Below are 12,200 nucleotides of genomic sequence, written 5' to 3' on the forward strand. Positions count from 1 at the left end.
CTCAATGATATCTATATCAACATAAAGCTGAACTTCTGTACTTTCTCACAATGCCACTCTTGATATGCGGCACCTTTTAATCGGGTCAAGATCACACTTTTCCCACCAAGGTACAAGACGAGATTTCTGAAATTTTGTACTTGCATGAAATCCAGAGTTCTGATTGGCTGGATAAGGTTCACAGAACAGGCGCGGGGTATTTGAGGAGATTACCACATGGGAAGTGTGACCTTCCCATGAGCCCAGGCTCTAGAACCGTTGGAATTTGCCAGTGTGTGGTCTGTTTGACCAATCAGAGTGCAGTATTCTTGTTTTCAAGCTGCTTTATGTACTTGGCAAATGAAAAGTGTGATCTTGACCCGATTAAACCAATTCTTATTTTGAAACCTATATCATTTTAAAGCATACATATTCAGCTTTATCATGATCTAAAAATCATTTGGGCTCAAACAAAAATAAAGTGTGAAAATAGCAGCTTTTGTCAGGTGAAAATAATTATTTTGTAGCATATTTTAGATCAAAATTTTAACCTATATTACAAAATCTTTGAACAAATCTAAACACATGAGCTGAAAGAATGATTCTTCTTCTTTACAATGATACCAAATTTATGAAATTCGATGCACAATTAGAGCAGCAATGACCGAATGAAAAGAGGTGTTTAGGTCCGCATCAAGCTCATTATATATGCAAAACATCTCAAGTCATGAATATCACTTGGATGAAAGAAGCCACTTTCTTGGGACCTGCCGTCTGACTGTTGTCGCGTACATACAACATACGCTCTGCATGCAAACACGGGTGGTTTTACTTGTGTGGCCTGAAGTCTGCCTGCAGTCCGTCTTGGTGCGCGTGTGCAATGTACAAAATCATATGGATCCAAAATTGCACGATGAATGGATCCAAAATTGCACGGTCGATGACGTCATCGTAAATGGGCTGAATGATCGATATTGAACAACCGATCAAATGACAAGGATCTATCTAGGTGTCATGTAATATTTGCCAGTTTAACCCCAGATGAATAATTCCCCACTATTCTGTAAGCCTGGTATATCTGTATAATGATATTGACTCAATGTTGATTGTTGATTCAATTTACAGGCTAACTACACATGGGTCATACCATTTAGCTCACATGAAAAATGATGCACATGAGGAGAGTAATGTGTCATAAGAATATTTCTTTCTCTCAGATCTTCCAATTTGTGGTATCAAGTTTAAGAAAAAAATTAAAACACAGGTCATGATGTAAATTTTGATTTTGTAATTGCAGGTCGGCTCATGAATTTTACATTTTTCAGGAATCAACTAAATGTTTGTTTTCATAAACATAACTATGCTTGTAAAATCCAACATTTGGAGTGTCATATTGGAAAATAAGTGTACAATTTGAACATCTAACATCAGAATAATCATCATCATTGCCTTTAATTCCAATAAACTAATTATCATACATAGAGTATCATAGTGTGAAGTCACAAAATATTTTTTTGCATTTCTCCAGATTTTTTAATACCAGACCTTGGAGGGGCATGCTGAAATACACCCACAACCCAAAATTCAAGGGAATCTGTCCATGGGGGCCCAATATATGACCTCATTAATACATAATTAGCCCAACTGAAGTCAATGTATTCATATAGTCCTCATACCTTTAACCCCCAAGGACCAGTTCCCACCAAATTTGGGCAGTGGATGTTTTCAGCATGCCCTGCTTAAGTATGGTATAAAAAATGTTGAAATGCCAAAAAAATGTGACTTCATCGCTTGCTTCAGAACTCTTATCAACTGACCTGCTGATTAGGTGACAATGGTCCACTACTTCTTGTCCAGGTGATAGTAGGAGTAGGAACACCGGTGACCAAGCAACGAAGGACCTGGGTGGAACCCTGCGTGATCACGACCTCATCGGGCTCAATACGGGCAGTTGGGCTTCTGTGGCTATCTGTGTTGAGCAAACATCAGTTTCATTAGTTGGTAGGTAGAGAGTTTTCGCACAGAGAAGTACAGAGGGTTCAAGAAACGAGGAAATGTATTGTCAAATGCCCTTCATGACAAAGAAAAACCAAGAAGTCTTTGTCGACAATTGTTGAATCAAAAACAGCAGTTTCGTCTTTGACTCTGGACAAACGACATATATGCGATTTTTCGTCGGCTCCAAGCTTATGGCAAAACTGCTGTTGTGGTTCACTAGTTTTCAACAAAGACCTCCCAGCTGTTCTTTGTCATTTGACGGTCATTTTTCAATTCATTTACTGAGTTCTTGAATCCTCCGTACGTCGCGGAGCAAGAATTTCCCCATTGCTCCTATCATGACAGAATAAACCAGTGTACAGTCCCCAGTCTGTTTACATCATACCATGCTTGGTTGCTATCATGACTTAAAACTTCGCAATGCTAAGAATTTTGTACACTTGCACTCTGACATGGTCTTCTGAGCAAAATAATGTAGTGGAAACAATTATAGGCAATAGGATAAGGGTTTGTTTATGGAATAAGCTTAATTTAAATTTGGTTTTGTGAGTGCATATATTTCATCAAAGCAATGGTCATCAGAGCTAATGCCACAGAATCTAATAATCAATGGTAAATAGTGACAGGTTGTGAATATTACTATCAACAATTGAGTGGCTAATGACCTGTACTGATGGTGACCTGTCCATCGCTATAGTCTGTGCCATGGCTGTTGGTTGCCGTGCACCTGTACGTTCCCTCATCCAGGTAGGACACCGCTGAGATGACGAGGTAACCATTCTCTTGCCGGGAGTTGGCTGGCAATTCTCCACCAACCCGGGTCCACACCCTCTCGGGGGCGGGGTCACCGGTTGCCTGGCAATAGAAGATGACTCGCTCTCCTTCGTTGACCGACTCCGAGGTAGGGCTGATAGTCACAGATGGGACGCGGGAAGCTGCAAAGAGATGTCAAGCCATAAAGCCATCATTTGCTTGAAGGTATCCAATCACGTAACAGAAAATATTGCTTTAAAAATTATTTAATCAGTTTAGAGATGGCAAGAAGAAATGAGCTGTCAAATACATTTAGCAAATGGCACTAAAAAGCACAAATTCTGGAAAATCTTTCCGGAAATTCACTTCTGGTGACAGCGGTGGGATAAATAGTCTAATCACATTGTCCCTATTATCAAGTTACAATATCTCCAATAATGTAGGTGTAGTTTGGAGTGTTAAAGATGTCACTTTCTTTGCCTGCTAGCCACTAATATGTCATGAGGTAGGGAATGATTCTCCTGAAAACCTTGTCCATGATTCAACCGAATGGCATAAGTTCAGTTGTTCAATGAACTCCGAAAGAGTATCTACTTTAGTTGTTAACGCAAAACATCCATCATCTATTTGTTTTCTCTTGTAAATTGCATTTTCTGAAGTGCTAAATGAAATAATAACAACAACAACAACAATAATAATATTAAAACAGCACATCCCAATGCCTACAGAAGAGACATGCCATGTCCATTAAATGATATCGAAGGAATCATCAGGTACACTACTTACGACTGACATAGACCACCGTCCTGACAGTAGCCATTCCTGCAGAGTTGGTGGCCTCACAGTGGTACTCCGCCTCATCAGAGGCCCTGACCTTGGGGATGACAAAGAGACCATCTTGAAAGGTATGTTCAGGGTTCAATACCCCTCCTTGACCACCGGTCCAGCGAAGCGTCGGAGTGGGGTTGCCTGTCGCGATGCATCGGAGCTCGACGCGGTCTCCCTCCGTCAACCGGACGAAGCGGGGCTCGATGCGGACAGTGGGCACTTCAACAGAAGCTGTAAAGAAAGTCACTTTATGTAATCAGCAGAACATTGTGTACTGATAAACAGGTTACTACTGTAAAAAGTTTCTTTTGATTACTGCATGAAGTTGTCTATGGTATTACATAGGATGCAGGAATCATCAGGATTATGAAGAAAATAAAGTAAGAAACTGGTGAACATGGCAAAGGGGCAGCATCATCTTTTGGCCAAAATGCAATCTTTATGTATGCCCATTTCAATCAAAGTGTGACTGAGAAAGTGAACAAGCTCTCAATAATTCAACATAACCAATATTTTTCTTAATCTTAGATCACTTTACAAATAAAATATTACTGCAGGTATATGGGTTCGATAAACACTCAGTGTAACTTATCAAAATACTCATCAATACATAGATCTATGGTTCTTGCAAGGAAAAAACAATAAGCATACGATCTGCAACAAAAATTCAACAACTTAAGACCTTCATACCAAATGATTCACTTACATGTGACGATAAGAGTAGCATAGGCATTAGCAGTATCCAGTTGGTTTGATCCCATACACACATACTGTCCAGCATCCGTTAACCTGACAGAGTCTATCGTTAGAATGCCCATAAAGTCCCTGGCATTCGGTGGCAGACTGCCGTCTGATCGACTCCAGGCAATAGTGTAGGCCGGTGTCTATCAAAGCAAAGGGGAAAAAAGAGGAGTTGGTATATTATGTAAAGTTAGAATACCTGCTTCGAGCAACTATTAGAACTTCTCTCTTCAGGGGGATGGGGAGTGGAAGATTTCATTATCTGGCCCTACTCAGTGTTTACATCTAAACTAGTTATGACCTGGCAGTAGCCTTGACTGTGCTTTAAGAGCTGGTATATAGAGGCCTTGAAATTAGCTATGCTATTTTTTTTCACTTCATTTTTTAACATTGCAAATTTGAAAAAGATTTGTAGGACAATTTATTAATGAGTGGTAAATTTATTCAATATTTCTCATCGTTGATTGCAACTTTCTTTAATCACACATGCAAGGTTTCTATTTTAAAAGAAATCTATTCAAAAATTACAGAGTGCCATTTCAAAATATTACAGAGTAAGAAGTAACAGCCTTGTAGAGCAACACCTTGAGTCCTCAACTACTCAAATCTGGCCATGTTCCTAACCCATAAGGCATCATTCTGAGCAGTGCAGTCTTGCAATATGAAAATAAGCCCGATTGAATGCTAACTCCCAATTTACGACTCAATATATTCATATCACAATAATAATACTACATGTACCATGATGTCCTCTTGAAACTTTTCAGTTTCTCAATACAAAATAACATTACAGGGTAAATTCTTTATCAATAAAATATCTTTAATTTTAAGACTTGCTATCTACAACACATGGGCAATGAGAGACCGCACATGATGTTGGTACATGTAACTTTGCCCCCTCTTTGGCCCGTATTCTGAAGTCGGGTTTAACTTAAACTCAGGTTTAAAGTTGTGGTTTAAGTATGGGAACTCATTCGGCTCTCAAATCATTCATAATTGTGTAGGAAGTATAAATAGATGATTGTCTTCACCATCAAAGAATCAGGAAAGAGCAGAGTAAACATAAGAAACATACAACTTAATAAAAATTGTGATACTTTTGGCTTCCCATACTTAAACCACAACTTTAAACCTGAGTTTAAGTTAAACCCGACTTCAGAATACGGGCCTTTAAGTTTAATAGAGAGTGCCCAGTGTCAATCACGAAATTGTCCTCTTACCTGGCTAATTCCTCGGCAAACAAACTGAACAGTTTCTCCTTCAGGTACTTCTATGGTTTGGGGATCGTTGATGACTACTCTCATTGCTTGACCTGCAAAAAGGTAATAATAAGAATTAAATCAATGTCTTTCATATAATAAAACAAATAAAGACGAGAGAAATTTCACTGAAATGAGCTCAGTCGGTAGAGCGTGTTTTGTATTCTGGTGACAGGGGTTCGATTCCCAATTGGTATGCTAATTCCCTTTGGTAAGGCATTTAAATCCTCATTACCAGGGCCCTCGGAAAGGACCTTAAGCTGTTGGTCCTCTGGTCACTTGCTTACAAGCATTCATACTTTCTTAGCAATCAGTTAAAAAGCAACCACTACCATTTCCTAAAAAACATTCTTGCTAAAAATAAATAGTAGAAAGGAAACAGAATGAAAAATTTAAACTAAGACACACATTAACCAAATACAACGATATATTGATGGGAGTTGGTTTTTTTTTAATGTTAAGCTGACAGTTGAACACTAATACATCAAATATCTGAGCAAAATATGCAATGAATAGAGTAAATGATTACCTGAAAAAGAAAACATAACTGAATAAGATTATAACAAAATATTCCATGCAATGACATCATGTAATCTTCTATTCACACTCACCAACTACTTCTAGCCTGACCTCCGCTGTTCCAGATCCATATCTGTTTGTTACAATGAAGACGTAAACCCCTGCATCGTTAGGCCTGAGATTACGGATCTAGATTAAGAAGAAAATTATTAAGAATTAGTAGTGGTAGAGGTCCAGACCTAACAAGGATTAACCCTATACAGAAAAGCCATTGCATAATCCAGGGGAAGGGGGAGGATGTGAAGGGTAAAGAAGGTTTATAAGGATTCTTAGTTTAGTGAGGGAAAAATCCCTAAATTCATTGACCGTCCTGAAAAGAGAAATCTCAAAATTTTGATTGGATCTTCTGCAAAAACTGGTATATTGAATCCAGACCAAAAATATCTTATGAACCTTCATCTTCTTCTTAAACACTAACCGATGCCCCAGAGTTGGAGCAAACTGGACTGGATATGTACCGATGTAAGTGGTGTTAGTAGTGTGTTCTAGTTTTTGCATTACTTGAGCCTAATTACCATGGTAGTTGCCATAATGGCAAAGTTACAACAGTTGTAAGTCCTTTATGAAACAAGCACTTGAAGTTCTATTCTCTTGGTTTCCATAATTGGGAATGTAAGAGCGTCCAAGTCAGGGATGGTCCTTGGTAAAAACATTATTCATAACACTACTTTTTGTTGGTGGAGATCAGAATGAAGTCTGAGGAGTAAGATTTCCAGAACATCTCTTCATTACCTGTAGTCTGTAGGTTCCTGGTTCCACATAGGCGCTGGGAGAAAGCGGCTGTCCATCGGCCCTCCGCCAGAGTGCAGTAGTGTAGTTACCAGATATCCTGACAACAAAGACGATGGTTCCACCCAAGACGGCCGAAGCCTCGGCAGGTGAGATGACGACGCTTGGGATACGGTCAACTGCAGGTGAAAACACAAAGAATAATAGCAATAATGGACCTTATGCATTGACGTCATCGTGCCGCCATCTTAGAGAATGAAGCCATTGCCTGCCATGCATTGGTGATCTGTAGCAGGCACTTCTGTCTAAATGTATTCCTATATTATCTGAGGGAAGGTACTATGGGATTGATGACATATGCATTAGGTCTATTAACAGTTCTTGCATAGCACATAGCAAATTATGATACAACATCTCCATACACTTCCAAAGGACTAGGGTATTGTACCCCGGCTTTAGGCTGGCAGTCTTTTACAGCACACAAGCATTTCATTTACTTCACCTGGGTTGAGAGCAGCACATTATGGATCAATTTCATGCTGAAGGAAATTACACCATGGCTGGGATTTGAACCCACGACCATCTATTCAAAGTCCAGAGACTACACCATCGAGACACAATGCTCCAGAAAGCACACAGAAAAATGATTGATTCAGGGATGAACCAAGAGATTAAAGTTTTCAAGTCTTACCAGTGCTTCCTTGGTTACATGTCTGACCAGGAACTGTTGGGTTTCCCTCATAACCAGGGGCGCAACTGTTGGCAAGGAACAAAATCAAAGGATTTTATCATTTGAGAAAACTGTTTAAGAATAATTATGAAAAGGTTTTAATAGTGCACAAATACAATTACGTTTGCTGTAAAACAATTTTGACTGCATACACCTTGGTCTCTGCTAACATTGTACACTTCATTTCAAAATTAATGAATAGACTGAAAATAATTACAAGAACATTCTTTAGGTATACTCTCCTTTGCAAATTAACTTAAAATTTCCAAAACTATTTCATTACTTCCTGTAGATTTGACCCTCACCAGATTAATCATATTATGGCCTGAACTCGTGGTTAATTTAGCCTCTGGTCTAAAGTGGTGGCTTATCTATGGAAAGGTTCAAATCATCAGTTCACCTTGACACCCAAATAATTCATAACAGCCTGGGAATAGGAACTAAAATATTTTTCTTCACTGCTTAAACTATGAAGAAAGAGCATGGTAAATGTTAAAAACATACATGCACGATGTAATAATTTGTTGGTAAAATTTTTGGCTTCGCATAATTTCAATACAGAGAGTTAGGCCATAATTTGGGCCTCTGTATTTTTTTTAATCTGACCTTTCACATCTCCTGCCAGTGTATCCCTGCCGACATGCAGTACAGGTCAAACGTCCATCGCTATCCAGGATACAGGTTGGAGAAAATCTACAAGAATGATCAAAACAAACGGTGATGAGCAGTAGAAAATAATTATTGAATGAAGAGAATCCACAAGAATATATCACGAACTAAAAGTAATGGTGGCAAAAGACAATGAACAGTTATAAACATTTTATATTTGGGGGCGTCATGGTCTATCAGTTCCTCTACTAACCATTTTGTCTGAGTGACATTAAGACCATTCATCTTTTCTTCTAATTCCCATTTAGAGTGCACCAATTTCAATAACCCACTTGGTCTATAAACTTAGATTACGACAAAGAAATTAAAAAAAATAGCCAATTGTGGGCACCAGTCTAAATGATAGTTAGCCCAAAGTTTACACCAAGTGATGGTTAGACTAAATGGTAATTAGACAAATGGATAGTAGACCAAGTGGATATAGCCCATGTGGTATTAGACTAATTGAGGAGAAGGCCAACTGCTTGTAGTGGATATAACCAGGGTCCTGTAACACAAAGGTTAGCAATTAATCATACACTTGATTTTCATGATTAATTGTACATTGTAGTCAATGCAATCAATCATAAAAGAATATTCCACGATCATTGCTAAGATTTGTATTACAGGCCCCAGATATAACCAAATAAACATGGTATCTAGAATATTAAACTCACTGGTTTGATGGGACTGAGAGGGGACAGGCACACTGACGGCAATCACCAGGAGTTCCCGCTGTCGCATCGCCATAGAACCCACTAGCACACTGGTCACAATATGGACCAACGGTGTTATGGACACAGTTCTGAAGAAATCAGAATAACAGAATCAAAAGTAACATTTACAATTATAAGCAATAACACAATAATTATGAGAACATGAATGTTTATGGACAACAAACCTCTGTATCAAATGAGCTAAAAAATAAATTAAGGGAATAGAAGAACCCTGTAACTAAATCAAAATCCCTCATTTCTAAACATATTTAGATGGAATTTTATCAATTTCAAAATTTTCAACAACTGCAAGGTGAACAATTAATTTTTCATGTTTCAGAAAAGACAAAATAATTGAAGATGTAATACAGCTTTTCATAACAGTTGAGCAATATACTTATTCTTATTTTATTTTCATTTATTCATTTTCACATGTTGCTACATAAAATGTACTAGGTATAAAAAACGGGGTAGGATCTCAAGAAGCTTACGCTTGTCAAGCAATGTGCTCCCTTTCCAAATACTAAAACAAAGATAACAACATAAAATATTATAAAAAATATAAAATTGTAATGCTGATGAAAATATATTACAATATATAATCATCAATAAAATGCAGACATTGACATAATATTATGAGTGTACAACATAAAATATTATAAAAATATACAATTGTAATGCTGATGAAAATATATTACAATATATAATCAATAAAATGCAGACATTGACATAATTTTATGAGTGTATATTTCAATGTGAGAAATGACAGGAGAAATTAGAAGAAACTTACATAGCAGACTCCAGTTTCGGGGTCACATTGGTTAGAATGGCCGTTACATTCACAGGGTATACAGGTTCCAAGGTAAAGACCACCGCCTGATCGGGTGTAACCTGGGGCACAGTCCTGGAAGAAGTAAAAAAATATATATATATATTTCTTGATTTGAATCATTGGGATGCACTGTAAAATCATAATCATCATCATGCTCATCATCTTCATCATAATAAAAATCAAACTCAAACTCAAAATCAAACTCAATGTCAAAGTAAAAGTCAAAATCAAAAGTAAAAAGTAATTAGTCAAAGTCAAAGCCAAAATCAAAATCAAAAGCAAAATCAAAATCAAAATACGATCACAATCATAATCACCAACATCAACTACATAATAACCATGATCATTTTAATCACCAATTCCACCTTATCACCATACTATTCCACATCATGATAACCATCATCATCACCATCACAACCACTATCACATAAGGTTTTGCTTTATTAACTGATATTTGTGCTGTTTGTGCATTTAGCCACGGTCTACATGAATATCTGTGATTCTTTTTTCAGTTTTCCATAAATGCACAAAACTGGTTAGCAATGACACCACCAAAACCAATATCGCCATACCCATCACATTGTTATGACCATCAGCAAAATTATTGCTCTACTCACAAAACTTTGCACCTTACCTCACAAGAAAGACCAATGTAGCCTTGGGGACAGTCACATCTCTCTACCTCAACTGCCGAATTCTGGCCTGTATTTTGAGCAACTGTGTTGGTTAAACAATAAATGACATCATAAAGGTAAAACATATACAAAATAGTTGTCATATTTTATAAAGGATGTCAAGTGAAAATTATAGAGCAAAAGAATGAGGTAAAATGACAACTAGCAAACAAATAGTGATATTGAAGCCGTACCAAGTGAAGTTTCTTTTCATATTACTCATGATGATAGGTCAGACAGCTTTGCTCAAGTCTGCAGACAAGACTAACTGAATATAGGTATTTCTCATATGTAAATACAGATCTTTTATTTGCATCAAGCCAATAAACATAATCTTTACAAAATATTTCACAAAGATGGGTAGTTCTAAAACTACATCTCCCCCTTATATTTGTTCTGTTGGTTTTAGTCTAGTTAATTAATGGTCTAGCTTAGTGTTTACCCCTACTTGAACGACCAATATTAGCTTGGTCAGTCCCCTTTACACATTGGTTTTCTTCTCTGCAGTCATGTACGTAACCGCTCTCTTATCTTGTATATTTGGGCTCCATCTTAATAATGTCAGGTTTTTTTTTCAATTGGTAAATATAAAATTGAATATTGGCAATTTTACTGCATTATTTAAGGAAGTACCGTGCTGGCTTCACAAACTACAGGTGGGAAAGAAATTATATTACCTGCAATATCCAGTGCAATATCCCTGATACTGCTCTCCTGCATGTCGCTATGGTAGGAAGCACGGATGAGGATGTTACTAACGTCAGCCAGGGCCATGAGTAGGTGCTCCCTGGTCGCTGGGTTGCCGTCCGGACGGACAAAGTTATCCTGTAATCACGATATTGAAGACAAGGAATGAAAGGGAAAATATTCAACAACAATGACGATGACGACAATGAAGAGAGTGGCAAGAAGGGAATGAAAAAGAGAAAAGAAAGAAAGGAAAATGAAGGTAAAGAACAAAAAAGAAAGAGAAGGTGGTGCAGCATTTGATGGAGAAGAAAAATATGGCAAAGACACCAGCTAACAAAAACAAAAGACAAGTATTGTAGATGATGACAGTGACAAACTGGCATGCCAAAAAAAGAGGGAATATGAACCAAGCTATAAAAATAATCAAATTTTGACAGAGAATTGCAAGACGAATCAGGAAACCTGAGCATACCTCAACAATCTGGAATGCTACTGGACGAGCATCATCTGGCTCCAAACCGGTTGGCTGCCTGTACACCAGGACGATATCATTACCCTATGGAATAAAAAGAAAAATAAAGAAAAAGGACTCAAAGTAAAGAAATCCAACTGTAATACAGAACTGATAAAAACTTTTTTACATGTTGATCAAAACTTAAAAGTAAAGTAAGGTACAAATTATACTAGCTTTTAAGTGATTATTTTTTTTCTATAAACCTAAATATTCTTATCTTTTGGATGAATGAGTTACAAACTCTGAATTTACCTTCCAAATGGCATGAATACTTATTTCTAGATGAAAATTATGAAATATAACAGCTTTTGAGAGTTGGCTTGAACTACTGTATTATACACAACGATGAGATGCAGGAAATTTATGATCAATTATAAAATAAATTTCACATCTAAAAATTACTAGTAAGTTTTGTAATTAATTGTACGTGTAAAATAAATTGCTGGTCTGCTTCTTGTAAAGGAAAGTATCACTCCATTCTCTGAAGATAAAGTTGACCTTACTCTCAACTCCTATTTTGCAATTGATAT

General features: G+C 37.2%; 1 protein-coding gene across 1 annotated transcript in view; it reads right to left on the bottom strand.

Moving 5' to 3' along the window:
- LOC129275781 (basement membrane-specific heparan sulfate proteoglycan core protein-like) overlaps positions 1 to 12,200 on the bottom strand; it is a 116,969-nt gene that overhangs the window by 33,980 nt on the left and 70,789 nt on the right. The window contains exons 34-47 of the mRNA XM_064109134.1: positions 11,629 to 11,712; positions 11,144 to 11,291; positions 10,427 to 10,509; positions 9,751 to 9,864; positions 8,922 to 9,049; positions 8,203 to 8,289; positions 7,558 to 7,622; positions 6,870 to 7,045; positions 6,170 to 6,266; positions 5,520 to 5,611; positions 4,265 to 4,442; positions 3,517 to 3,789; positions 2,643 to 2,912; positions 1,797 to 1,948 (exon numbers count right to left, since the gene is read on the bottom strand). Of these exons, the coding sequence (XP_063965204.1) occupies positions 1,797 to 1,948; positions 2,643 to 2,912; positions 3,517 to 3,789; positions 4,265 to 4,442; positions 5,520 to 5,611; positions 6,170 to 6,266; positions 6,870 to 7,045; positions 7,558 to 7,622; positions 8,203 to 8,289; positions 8,922 to 9,049; positions 9,751 to 9,864; positions 10,427 to 10,509; positions 11,144 to 11,291; positions 11,629 to 11,712 (1,947 nt within the window). The remainder of the gene's footprint in view (positions 1 to 1,796; positions 1,949 to 2,642; positions 2,913 to 3,516; positions 3,790 to 4,264; positions 4,443 to 5,519; positions 5,612 to 6,169; positions 6,267 to 6,869; positions 7,046 to 7,557; positions 7,623 to 8,202; positions 8,290 to 8,921; positions 9,050 to 9,750; positions 9,865 to 10,426; positions 10,510 to 11,143; positions 11,292 to 11,628; positions 11,713 to 12,200) is intronic.

Source organism: Lytechinus pictus, chromosome 14 (genome assembly GCF_037042905.1).
Source record: "Lytechinus pictus isolate F3 Inbred chromosome 14, Lp3.0, whole genome shotgun sequence".
NCBI lineage: Eukaryota > Metazoa > Echinodermata > Echinoidea > Temnopleuroida > Toxopneustidae > Lytechinus > Lytechinus pictus.